Below are 14,010 nucleotides of genomic sequence, written 5' to 3' on the forward strand. Positions count from 1 at the left end.
CACTTTAATTTGTGTGTGTGTGCGTGCGCGTTAATGGGTGTGTGGTGTGTTTCCTTCACATCCAACCTGGAATACTTGAAGCTCTTCGAGCACGACTTCCTCCGTGGACCACTTGTCTCTGGTGATGCTCACCACTTTCAGAACTGTGCCAGCATCTGTAACAGACAGAAAGACAGACACTGATACACTTTTGTTGTGGAAGAAATTTCAAGTACTTGAAAGAATTGTGTTTAAAAAAAAAAAAAAAAAAAGTCAAATATAGTCATCAAGTTTTAAAAAATTCAAGTTTTTTTTCCTTGTGGAAAAAAAAATGTTCAGCAGTGTTAAAAATACATTTTTGCACTGAAAATAATATCTATTTGTTTGTGAAAGACATTTCAAGCCCTTTATACTACTTCATTCAAAATGTACATTTACAGTATACATGTTTGGTAATGAAGAAATGTCACACCCCTGCACTCAGTTACAAATCCATTGCAGTTACTGTGAAAGAAATGCCAAACACTTTAAAGAACAACTTGTAAAAGAAATGCCAAGCTGTTTTTTTGTTTTTGTTTGTACTGTTTTCCAAGAAACTAACCAATTAAATATGTTGTGAAGGACACTTGAACCCCTTCAAAGCTTTTAAACCAGAATTGAAGTCATGTTACTTACCGTGAAAGACAATCAGCTGTTTGAAACAATCAATTCTAAGTACAATTAACTACTTCAGTAGTATTTAACTTTTAAATACATTAAATTTGAATTTAACTGATTAATGTTTTCTTTTTTAGGGGTTGGGGATATCTGGTTTAAAACGTTTGATAAATATTATTGTACAATATTATCATGAATCCAATCAAAACCTCTCAAATGTCTCTACAATTAAAAAAAAAAAAAAAAGAAAAAAAACCTGCTGATGTTCACTTGATGTAACACTCCCCCCTGGTGGCCAGTTCGGGTAGTGGGTGACACACTCACCCGTCCCCAAGAAGAGAACCTCATATTGGCCGTCCTCGGCTAAAACTCTGTCCACCGCAACGTGGGTGAGGGTGTAGTCCACGCGGACGCGCGTGAACACGGGTCGGCCGCTCAGTGGGTAGACGGAACGGAACATGAGCGGGTGGTAACGGATGAAGCTGACCACCTCGTCCGGGAAATCTTTGGTGGTCTTGATGCGAGGGTCGTATGTTTTACTGGGACACTAGAAAACAATATAAAATAGAATACAGTACAATAATGTTTTCAGCAATTGGATGCAATCTCACTCTGGATAAAGCACAGTGCTGTACCAAAAAAAAAAAAAAAAAAAAAAAAAAAAAAAAAAGCAAGTAGGCAGTAAGTAAAGTAAGTAAAGTAGGCATTCGACTTTTTGCGTTTGTCTCTCTCTGGTGGTCGTGTGAAGCATGGCAAGCTGAAAACACTAGTTTTGTATTTTTTCACGTTGTAATTGAAAAATAATATTTACTGCAGAGAGAGACTATGTGAGGGGTAAAATGGTGATTGTAATTAATATAGCATAAACATTTTGATGGTTTTTGATGCACTTTGCAGTGTCATAAAGCAAAACAATGTTAAAGAAATGTGTCTAATTATAAATAAACTACAATTCAAATGTCATTAAGTTAATATATATGTCATTTAGGACTTTAAAATTAAATTTTAAAATCGAGGAGGAAGAAAAATCAACAATTAAAGTGTATTTTTAGATAAATTAACAATGTGCAACTGTATTAGTAAAAAAAATAATAATTTGATAGATATTACAACAAACAATCAAAAAGATATATTAAATTGAAAAAAAATCTAAGTAAAATGAATTAAAATTTAAATGAAATGTCATTTTTAATTAATTGTTTTTTTTTTAATGCCAGCAAATATGTAAAAAAATATTAAAATTATTGAAAAATATAATACATAAAATATATCAAATAAAAATCATCAATATATTAGTTTTCAAGTAGCTCTAAAATATACACATTAAACTTGAAATAAATAATATCAAATTGGGTAAGTCTAATTATTAAATACATTTCTGGGGAGAGGGCGGGGGCAATCACCTATTAAGTTATTGGTTTCTCTGATTTTGCATTCTACATGTATTGTTATTGAGTCAATTTATTTGTACAAACATTTAAAATCATTCAAAATATGAAAAAAAAAAGGTCCATTATTTTTTTTTTTTGTCTCTTAATACTTTCCAGAACTGTTTTATACAATTCACCTTTCTAACTGTTCTGAACTCTTATTTCCATGCCAGTGTTGTTCTGATTCAGGTCACAAATATATCAATATCAACACCTTCTTAAAATATTTTTTCAGATATTTCAGGAAACACAAAAAATGGTACCATTTGCATCATGAGGAGAAATTTAGGCAAAAACATATTTTTTGAAAAAAAAGAAAAATATATATACACACCCCCCCCCCCCCCCCCCCACCCCCCACCCCCCACACACACACACATATATATATATATATATATGTGTGTGTATATATGTATTAGGGCTGTCAAAGTTAAAGCGTTAATAGATTAATTAATCACAGGAAAAAAGTTAAATTAATCACATATTAACGCAGATTAATCGCACTATTTTTTTTTGGACTGCACTTGAGCCTTGAACGTAACCGCGGATGGTTACATTGAAGGCTGCGCAGGTCAGTGATGAGGTCAATGCACGGTATTTCCTTTTTTTTTTTTTTTTTTTTTTTAAATGCACGGTATTTCCTACGCTTGTTGTTCAAAGATGAGCGGGGTGACTCCAGTTGGTGTACTCGGTGGTAAATTTCACTTTCAAAAACACCCCGACGGGACTTTAGATAAAACAAAAGCAATTTGCGTTTAATTAATTGCTGAATTGCACCCAATTGTTATGATGCTGTTATGTTTTGAGCAATACACGCATGCATGCAATTGCGTACATGCATTTAATCAATGTTTGCAAATGACATTCAGATAATAAAATGCGTTAATGTCAAAATATTACGGTATTTTGTATTTATTTTATAGTACGCAAATACACGAGTAATTTATCTGATTAATCGTGATTAATCAAAATTTAAAAGTGTGATTAATCAGATTAATAAATAAATAATAAATTTTAATTGTTTGACAGAACTAATATATATAATAAAATTACTTTTAGCAATTATTTTAAGAGGGTGACGTACAGGTCTGGGGAAAAAATGACAGCAAATTCCAAGAGCATTTATTTGCAGTTCGAAATAACAAAAAAAAAAAAAAAGTCCTTTTTTTTCTGTCCTTGAGTTCTTCCAGAGCTTTTCATGAATTTGTGTTTGATGACCTACTCACCGTTCCAGGACGCGGGTAGGGTATCCTCCCCTCGTACTCGACCCAGCGGTGATCTGGCCCCTCCTTGTGAGCGTAAGGCCCATTGAACGCGGCTCTTATGTCTGCCATGGTATACACGCACACGGCCGAGCCCCGAAAAATGGCACTGAGGGCCAGATCACAACAGAAGACCAACGTTTCAAAAAAAAAAAAAAAAACAATTAAGGAGATGGCAGGTGGTGTGGATGACAAACAAACAAACCTGGAGGTGGTGAAGATCGCATACACGGTCGGGTTCTTTGGATCCCTGGTAGGAAGCATAAAAACGTCCTCTAAAAGAAAGACACACAATGTTAATATACTGTAAATTCATCCATGAATGATTAATAGGTACAGTATTTACTTTTCAGTACTGAGATTGTTATTTGTATTTAAGACAAGCAGCTCCCTGAAATTTACTGCTTTCATAACCGTGTGACATTATCGCACCTTTTCCCACTGAGGCACTATATTAGATTATATTAAAAAGTCAGCCTCAATGCAATTTGCACTGCTTTTACTCCTCTCAGAGGAATGCAAATGGGATTCTGATGAAAGAGCTGTGAAGGGTTCGCACATGATCTTAATGTTTTCATAACATTTCAAAGAGCTGCTAAAGGGGTGAAAATGGTGATGTGGAACATTAAAAATCAGGATTTCCCAAACATTTTTAGCATGAAAGAATTAGAAATTGACTTCTTCCATGGGACCCCAAGTTAGAAAAATAAGAAGGGACTTTTTGCTTTGATTTGGCTTTTTGTAAGGTTCAACATTCCCGAAAACTATCCTGGTGAAAATGAAGTTCTGCCGAGCGAAGTTCCAGATTGATAATGTGACATACTCCCTGAAGTGAATCACAATTATCAATCTGGCTATTGCCAGGTTGCCACTTTCACTGCTCTGCATTAATAGGTAATTTGGTTTGAAGCAGCGATTTTGACAAACTCCTGCTCGCGAATTTCCCCAAATGTGCCCCAGTTGGAGGCATGATCATGAGACAGTGCTGCATCATAACAATCACATTTTTGATTTATTTTTTTAGCCGAAAAACATTAATATGAGGAACATACGTAGCTCATCAAAGTGCGTGTCTACTCCATCGGGTCCAGGTATGGAGCACACAAGTCTGGCCTTGAGGAAGGTGGTCCATTTGTTGGTCAGACTCCTCAGGCCACCCACATCATTCTGAAACACAACCGCTGTCATCACTAACAAAATTGCAGTAAGACAGCTGGACAAACACCGGTGCAGGCTTTTTACACACAAATTAAACGTCCCGAACACGATGTACTTGCTAGCTGTGTTTGTTGTGCTGCTACTATCATTACGTCCTTGTTCATTTAATAACATCCTAGAGATGAGGCTGGCAACCACAAGGAAGGAAGTGCTGTGTATTGTGTATTGTTAGATTAAAAAAAACAAAAAACAAAAAAAAAAAACAGGCGTGGTTGCTGATTGATAACATAATCTAGATAAATTGTATTTGTTTTGTGGTTTTCAGTTTCAGCCCAGACACTGACTGTTACCCAGACGGTCCTCCTTTCCGTCTGCCTCGCAGCTTTATCTTAAGTCATAAATACACCGCACGCTATCTCCACAAGAATATAGCAATAGAATCTCAAGCGCAAAAAGCTAAGCGCAAGGTGGCTGCTCCCTTTTGGCGCAGGTCCAGCACGCACCCAAGATTTTAAATGAATGTTATCAGCCGTGAACCTGTCTGGACTCCCCATCCTACATCAACGTTGCTGTAAACTCAGTTTAACAGGAAGCAAAGTTAAACTGCCAAAATGTAATCCCACTGGATAAAAAAAAATGACATATGTGGGAACATTTTGGACAATTAGCATTGAGTTGACATGAGTTGAAATGTTCCAAAAACCTAAACAAAAGAAACAAGTTGTACAAGCTGTATTAAAGTTGCAGTATGGTTAAGCATCACTCATCAACCGGTCTAAAATTCTTGAGCCAATGTTCTAGTATTTTCCATACTCAAATACTCAATTCCGTGTCAGGGGCCCATTGACATTTTTTTTTTCTTTTTTAATTTTGAAAAAGTGTGGTGTGAAAAGGCTATTACCATTTTGAAGTTTTTCTGTTGAGATTTGGTCAAATTGCTAACTAATAAATGATGCTAAATTGCTAAAAATGGCAGCAAATTTTCAGACATCACCAGGTCAAAGTTTGCCCAAACCTGACGGATCCGCTCTGAAGACAATCTGTTTTGTACAAATACTACTCCTTTCCTCTTTACTTTTTATTTGTAGCACATTCCATTCAGCTGGCAAAATAGAACCACATTAAAAACACCCTCTAGTGAAATATATTATGCCTCTGCTGCAGTTCCTTCATATGAAAAATAGATTTATCTGATACAGTACAGTGACACCTTGACTATACCAATATACACTCATCTGATTTAATTCTCTGCATGTCTTAGTACTCATGGCTAAAAACTAAATACATTTTGCAAAACGCAGACTGAAAAATGCAAGCACAAAACGATTATCTGTATTTTCACAAGTGATGGTAGCACGACGTTTGTAAAGTTGGCATATGTGAAACATGCTTATTAGGGATGGGACCTGTACGAGGTACTGGTATCGGTGTCAATAACAGCCTTACTTTAAAGGGACAGTGTGTATTATTTCGTGCCATATCTTTGTGATCTAATCGAATGGAATGATTTTACTTTGCAAGGCTACCACCAATTACTAAAACTTATTATTTGGATTGAGCGAGCAAGCAAGCAGCAGAAACAGCGGGAGTGGCTAGCAAGAACTCGCTGGAGCAGCTAGCAAGAGTAGATAGCGCTGACGCGGCTAACAGGAGCAGCTGCTGGGAGAAGCTATCAAACGCTATAAGAATGAAGCAGAGTGAGACAAACGCCAGGAGCCTGAACCATGGGAATCAGTGACGAAGTATATATATAGAAATAGAAAAAAATAATAGAATAATATAATTAATTTCATGCAATTTTAAGGAAAATTGATATATTGAAATGGACCAAGCAATGGCTTGTAGCTGAAAAAATTCAAGGCATTGCAGTACCACAACATCAACAAAAGTCTCAATCAACAGTTAACAAAAGTGTAGTGCAAGAATCTCAGTAACTGCACCCAGTTTGCTTTTGTGAGTGCCCGCAGAGCACAAGCTGGGTTAAAAACATGATTTACTGCCTCTGACAGCAGCACCAAGTCTCTCTTTCATAGCACTGCAAAACAAGACTGTCTGGAGAAAAGGCCTCCTTGTATGGGAGATAAAGCACATCTAAAGTGGATGACACAGAGATTCTTATCCTATCAGATGACACCAGGAGTTATGGTTCCTTCTCTCCGTGTGTGAGAGGATTTTTCTTTCACCATCTATGCACTTCTCTGAGACTGACCCCCTCCCCCCTCTCATCCAGTCACACTCACCTTGCAAACGCGAGCCACGCGGGACAGAACACTCTTGTCGTTGCCTTCCCACGATACCTCCCGGAAGAAAAAGTAGATTTTGTCGTCATCCGGATTGTAGGTGTCCGCGATGGGGTGTGCCGATATGAACTTAGCCTCTAAAGACACAAAGACAACAAGAAGCTATTTGGGGTACTGTATTGGTTCCGACAGGAAAAAAGCATGATTAGGTTAAGTCTTGAGTAGTGACCAATGGATATGTAAGGAGTTACTATACTTCGAATGTCGAACTATTAAAAATGACTTCTGTGGGTGCACAAGACAGTCCATTCAATGTAAAGGATGGACAAAACTATCAAGACGCTATGTCGTGTCTCGCATTCTTGGGGGAGGCAAGTTCAAAGTGTCTCAGTGACGTTACGTCAACATTAGCTCAACATCTGCAAGCTGAACCTACAACGTCGGAGTGACTACCCAACTGGAACAGCTTAACGTATGGCCGCTAATGCGCGCAGCAACAGAAGGTTATTGTTAGTTCTGTGATTAAAAGATGTTCCACTGGCACGCGGGGAAAGAAAGTCATCACCAAACAATCAGCTCTCTCCATCCCCGTCACCACACACTCGGTCTGTATGCACAGTACAATATATACTGTCTATACTAGTAAGACAGTGTGAGAGCCAGAGAGGTGTCATTGCTCCATACAATTCAGCAGTTGTGAAATGTGGAGGCCATGTGCAAGGATTTAGATACGGTTGACAAATGCTGATGCACAACAAGCCATCAATGGCTGGAAGTTGGAACACACTTGAAAGTGGAAACGTATGCGCCACAGACGACAATTTAAACCTTGGTGTTCAGGCCAAGTCTGTGTTGACGGCTATGATGACAATTTAGCTTGCTTTTGTCGAAAAGTGAATGATGACGTTTTCCACGAGAATTTTCCACAGGAATTTCTGAGTGTGCATGGAGGTAGTGCAGATTGAAAGCTGTCTATGGTAATTTAATTGCGTTTAGGGGTCCTTGGACAGGAATGTGAGGACTGATGGGTCGTCCAATGGTGGCACCCTGATTCCCTATAGATGAAAAAAAAAGGAGAAGACAGCGTAAAATGCACCAAAACTATGATACTAAGGGGGTCACAGTGTGGAATTTGGGGAAAAAAAACCTCAGCTCATAGCAACATAATAGTCTAATAAAAGTCACTGCAGGAAAAACTCAAAGATTTGCACACTAATTACTACTACCTACACTGTACGAAGTAGTATGAAATCATAATTACAACAAATATTTGCCTCAAAACAATCAAATCAAAAAGTAAGTATGATGATGTGCCGTCATATTCTACTCAAACTGGTATGCTGCGAGGCATTCAAAGCCTTGAAACATGGTAAGTCGGAAACCTTGTAAAGACTCTTTGAAGTGTTAAAATGTGTACTATTTGCCACAAAAATCCTAAAACATATCAAAAACATACATGTTAGGTTCATGAGTGTGAATGGTTGTTTCTCTTGTCGCACGATTGGCTTGCTACTGGTGCGGTGTACCCCAAAGTCAGCTAGGATAGACTGCAGCTCACCCGGGACCCTCATGAGGTATAGAAAATGAATGGATATCGTGAGAACATGTCAGCGTGTGACTGTTTTTATGCGGTTAACAGCGTGAACTTTGTTGCAAACTGTAAATTCCTCAGTAGGTGTGACGGCCACGCTCAGCTATGGCGTTCATGTAAAAAAAAAAAAAAGAAGGTCAGACTAAATGAATAAGCAAGCTCTGTCCTCTGCGCTGGAATGCCAATAACCATCTCGCAGGCACAGAGAGGCTCTTTGTGGTAGAAGTTTTGCGGAGGGAAATGCAATACGTTTTCAATGCAATATGTGTGTACCATTGATCCAGTAGTCCTCGGAGATGTCGGTGCGTATGTAGTTTTGGTCAGGTGGCGGGCCGAGGGAGCGTGTGAATGTTGTGTCTTTGCCCAGGAAATCCGAGGCAGTGCCCGCATACAGATACTGGTCTGGATCAAAATACAGGGAAAGCTCAATCAGAGAACATAATTTGTAGTTGGGGAAATAGGCTACCCAGCTTTATACATGTATATATTCATTAGGGTTGTCAGACGATTACATTTTTAAATTGTAATTAATCACATTACTTTAATAGTTAACTCACAATTAATCACACATTTTTATCTGTTCTAAATGTACAATAAAATGTACAACACATTTTTTCCATAGGTTTTCATACTCTTGTTAACATAAAAGTGGCGAAAAAAATGTTACACTAATGCACTGCTTCTCAAATATGGTGGTTCTCAAATAGTGGGGCGCCCCCCCGGTTCTCAAATAGCACTGCACTAATGTAAATATGGCTGCATCTTTTAGTCAATGATGCAGCAATTTCATAGTAATTACTAAAATTGAGTAAAAAATAAAACGATTGACTGTTACTGTAAAAAAAACAAAAAAACAAGTGTGATATTGCTTGTGTTGAGGTAACTTTTTGCCACTAGATGGCATAATTGCAATGGTAAGACGGTGACAGCTCAGCTACCTAATCTTTAACATGAAGTAACTGTGAGATTCTGCACAATTTTAAAATAGTAAAATGCAACTTCCAGTCTCGACAAATATATGCATTATTATTACATTTATTCCTGCTAAATTTTGACGTGGATGTGTCTGCTGCATTGCGACTGGAATTCCCCCAGTACAGGCTTTCCAAGTAAGGGATGCTCATTAATCGCACGTAAAAAAATTTGGTGGTGTTAAAGGAACTTTAAATTAACTCAAAATTAACGCATTCATTTTGACACCCCTAATATATATCGCTGGCGTGAGGCCGAAACCTCAACAGTCACAATTTGGCATATTTATTTATTTTTTTTCCAAAAAGTCAATACACACAAGATTGTCATTTTTTACAAATTACTGACCAATGTTAAGTATTGAAAATGGCTTGCCCTCTTTGATGATGTAACATTAACTCCAGCTGTTGTATCATGGAATGGCTCATCATACCTGTGAGGACTGAGGTGAACGTCTGCAGTGGATCAAAAGGACATTTCAATCTACCGGACTCCACTGTAGCAGACAGCAGCCGGAACACTCCGTCCTGATAAACAAAATGATACGACGCGGCACTAATCAAAAACGTTGGATGATTGTATTTGGTGGTTTCTTTGTTGTAATCTCCTTGAAAGGAACATATGTCCCAACATTCCAACAACATCATTCTTAGGTTAGAAAAAGACTAAATTGCTCATACAGTCTATTTGCATATGTCTACCCTGTGATTTCCTGACCAGTCCAGCATGTACCATCCATGTGCATCCAAAGTCAGCTAAAATAGGCTCCAGCTCATCCTAACCCTAATGAGAATAAGTGGTATAGAAAATAGATTTTTTTTTGTTCTTTTTAATCAGCCAGTGTATCAAAGAACAACCAGATCAGAGCCAGGGGAATGAACTGCTTGGCCACAAATGCACAAAAGTGTAACAAATTTATTGGCAAGGGCAATTGTTACACAAAAGTAATCTCCGAACAAACATTTCAGAACTTTTTAGCGATTCCCTTCATTATTCATACCTGTCTTGAGCCTGTGATTTCAATGAAAGCGCAGCTGGGATTGAAGGCTCCCGTCCCGCAGGCGTAGACATGCGTCAGGTTGTAGTTGTGGAGCACCCTCACAAAGTTGGCACACTCCTGACGTGACACAGCAGAAAAAGATGGAACGAGGCAATTGTTTGCAAATATTATATTCTATTTAGAAACATACTGCTAGTGACTTACGTTCAAATTTTTGCCTGCCAGTTTGCATGCTTCCACGCGGTCGCGAGGTGCAGGCCAGTGAATCTTGTAAGAGAGAGAGGGAGCAACGTTATTTTAGCATTTACAGCGAGCCCTCGATTTACAAGTATGGCCGTTCAGTTCATATTTCTACCCTATTTTATGGCTTTCAAAAAGAAAAACAATGTTTGTAGATCATAACCGTATTATGACGGGATAAATCATCATTTAATAAAAGATGACATTCTCCCTCCTGTTGTGGCACAACATTAGTGGAATTTGGCATTTTTACTGTAGCGTGTTACCTATCACCTCCATGTGCAGTTGCAATAAATCACACGTCGCACAACATATGCTTTCCCTTCGGTGCACCTCGCCGCATTCACACATGTGTTATAACAGGCTTATGTGCTTAGCGCGTTGCCTCCCCCTAAAGCCTACCAAGGGGAGCTATCGCCAAACGGTTTCATCGGGCTCGTATAGACATGCAAGCATACCTCCTTCAATATTAAAACATCTCATGTGTCAAATTGCCGGCGAGGAATTCATACAGAAAAGTGCCGTAAGCCCATGAAAGGACTTAGAGGAATGAAGATCAATGCCCTTGTTTTACTACATCACATGAGGATCTTATAATAACTTTAGAACCACACACCTTTCAAAAAGAAGGTGAAAACACCTGGAATGTTCACAATGTGCTTGAACATCATTTGGTCAGTCTCAAGTTACAGAAAAAGCCCAAGGTCATGTCTCAAAGTGGTCCCGAAAGGGCCCCGAATATATTCCTTGCGGTGCTAATCTCCCCAGCATCAGTATCAGTGAACAGAGAGGCAACATTCGGAGAGCAGGGCGAAGAGTTAAAACAACCCGATAAGGATCAAATAAACACACGTCCGCTCCACTCGCAGGTCAACCTGGGCAGCATTAACACTCAAACATATGGAGAATGCATGCGTGTGTTTGTGTAGACGTGCGTGTCAAATGCATATTTATTGAATGGATGTGACTTTTATTTTCACATATAAATAACCCATGGCCGACAGCCGCTTTCACTCAGCTCTTTAAACAATATTGAGCGTATTTTAGTGTAGCCGCGTACTGTATACATTGGAACAGAGAGCAGGAATCAATCAATCAATCCAGTGTAATTGCGTTTTAGGGTTTAAATGTCAGGACATAATCCGTTAACTGGCTGAGCTTAACCGTGCATTCTTGCCATAAGCAGATGTTAGTAAGACACCTACAATGACCCCAAAAGATTGGGAAGATTACAGTATCACAACTAGAGACTGCTCCTAAATTGTGATATTTTGAGACGAGTATAGAATACAGTGTTCCCCCACTTTTCGCGGGTATTACGTTCCACGCCCACCGAAGTAGCGGTTGTAAAAACAGAAAAAAACAAAACAAAACATATATATATATATATATATATATATATATATATATATATATATATATATATATATATATACATATATATATATATATATATATATATATATATATATATATATATATATATATATATATATATATATATATATATATATATATATATATATATATATATATATATATATATATATATATATATATATATATATTACGAAGCCACCACAGGGGGATGCTGGAGCCTATCTCAGCTGGCTTTGGGCAGTAGTCGGGGGACACCCTGGACTGGTTGCCAGCCAATCGCAGGGCACACAGAGACGAACAACCATCCACACTCACAAGCACACCGAGGGACAATTCAGAGCACCCAATTAACCTGCCATGCATGTCATTGGAATGTGGGAGGAGACCGGAGTACCCGGAGAAGAGCCACGCAAGCACGGGGAGAACATGCAAACTCCACCCAGGAAGGCTGCAGCCCGGACTCGAACCCGAGTCCTCAGAAATGGAAGGCGGACGTGCTTAGCCACTCACCACCGTGCCGCCCACTTTGTAAATATAATAAGGAAAATAGCAGCATAAATAAGAATACAGAGAATGGTGTTCAGGGGTGTGAGGGGATGCTTGGTGGGATTATAATCTTTGAAAAATCTGCCATATAGCGATATACAACAAGATAAACCCCGTAATATATGAATTTTGGATCCAAATAAAAATCTGCAATATCGTGAATCCGCAATACATAAACTCGTGCATGTGAAGCCAGTAAATTTGCTTTGTTCTTCTGCTCCACACTTTAATTCTACTTTATAAATGAGCTGGTTCGTCAACCAACAATAACTTCAAAAAGAAGACCTATAGCATATAAATGCCAAAAAAGGTGGACTAATATGTGGGCAAACAGCGGAGCATATAATTGGCTAATGTAGAAAAAAAGAGGCGGGGCTTGGGTTGCTGAATTGTGTAAAGAGGCAGGGTTTGGGGTTACTGTGTGTATCCGCATGTTTCTTACATGAATGGACTATCAATAGGACCCTCGCAGCAGCTGAAGCCAGAGGGCAGCCATCTTACGTTGCCACTTGTTTTGTTTTTTTCACTGAAAACACTGTTGTCAGTGCATGTTTTACACTAGGATTCCTGTGTGGAGTAATAAGAGCCTCTCAAAGAACGAACTTCACTGTTTGCCGTGACCATTCAGACCATATATCATCTCATTGTTGTGTATCGTGACTCGCATAGGTTAGGTTTACATTTCATAGCATTTTTTTTCCTAATGGACTTTACTTTCATTTGTTTGTTGATGCTTTTGACAATATGATGCAGATGGATCTTTGAGTAGCATATTATAACATATATCATATTAGAGAAAATTTAAAACCCTATTCTTAGAAATGAATTGTGCATGTAGTGCTTCTCCCAAACTTAATGGAACAACTGTTTTCCATTCGCTGGTGACCAGACCAGGGTGCACCCCACTTTCACACAGTCAGCTGGGATGTCCGCCATTTACCCCCAACCCTACTAAAGAGAAGTGTTATAGAAAATGGATGGATGGTTTAAATGGGTGGAGGCATTCTTACAGCTGCTGTAAACACTTGTGCATCGGCTTAAGCAATCTGTCAACACTTGCCAATGGCCTGCATAGCTTCTCATGCTAAATTCTGCTGACAAAATCAAATTTTGTGACCAACTGTTCACTCATACATATTCACATCCCTGTGGCATTGTGTACCTTTCTGGGACCTTTGGCCAGGTTGTCAGGGTCAAGCAGGTAGATGTGATCCCTGGCTCCCAGCAGAAGACGACCCCTCTCCTCATCCAGCAGCAGGGAGTGTGACAGGAGGCCGTCGGAGGGGCCCAAAAACAGAGAAACACTGTTTGCTTGCAGCAGCTCTGCTCGAGATGAATGGCAAAAACACAGACAAATGACAGATCTGTTCAATATTGTGTTGTAAAAATGAAAAATGTGGACGTGAAGTCTCTACACAAATAATATTTCAGCGGGATATTTCTTGGACCCTTTCTCAGTGGAGCAAAATCCTTAAAACAAGCACTGGATTTCCTCTTGTTGAGAAAAACGTGTCTTGGCTTGAAATGAAACGGTCTAATCCCTTGTGGCTCAACA

The 14,010-nt window shown here is 38.7% G+C and overlaps 1 protein-coding gene across 1 annotated transcript in view; it reads right to left on the reverse strand.

Moving 5' to 3' along the window:
* Positions 1 to 14,010, reverse strand: part of sema3d (sema domain, immunoglobulin domain (Ig), short basic domain, secreted, (semaphorin) 3D) — a 58,301-nt gene that overhangs the window by 16,072 nt on the left and 28,219 nt on the right. The window contains exons 3-13 of the mRNA XM_077515727.1: positions 13,618 to 13,778; positions 10,494 to 10,556; positions 10,290 to 10,406; positions 9,723 to 9,816; positions 8,591 to 8,719; positions 6,727 to 6,863; positions 4,381 to 4,495; positions 3,534 to 3,603; positions 3,293 to 3,437; positions 961 to 1,183; positions 67 to 155 (exon numbers count right to left, since the gene is read on the reverse strand). Coding sequence (XP_077371853.1) covers positions 67 to 155; positions 961 to 1,183; positions 3,293 to 3,437; positions 3,534 to 3,603; positions 4,381 to 4,495; positions 6,727 to 6,863; positions 8,591 to 8,719; positions 9,723 to 9,816; positions 10,290 to 10,406; positions 10,494 to 10,556; positions 13,618 to 13,778 — 1,343 coding nt within the window. The remainder of the gene's footprint in view (positions 1 to 66; positions 156 to 960; positions 1,184 to 3,292; positions 3,438 to 3,533; positions 3,604 to 4,380; positions 4,496 to 6,726; positions 6,864 to 8,590; positions 8,720 to 9,722; positions 9,817 to 10,289; positions 10,407 to 10,493; positions 10,557 to 13,617; positions 13,779 to 14,010) is intronic.

Source organism: Festucalex cinctus, chromosome 3 (genome assembly GCF_051991245.1).
Source record: "Festucalex cinctus isolate MCC-2025b chromosome 3, RoL_Fcin_1.0, whole genome shotgun sequence".
In the NCBI taxonomy this organism is placed as follows: domain Eukaryota; kingdom Metazoa; phylum Chordata; class Actinopteri; order Syngnathiformes; family Syngnathidae; genus Festucalex; species Festucalex cinctus.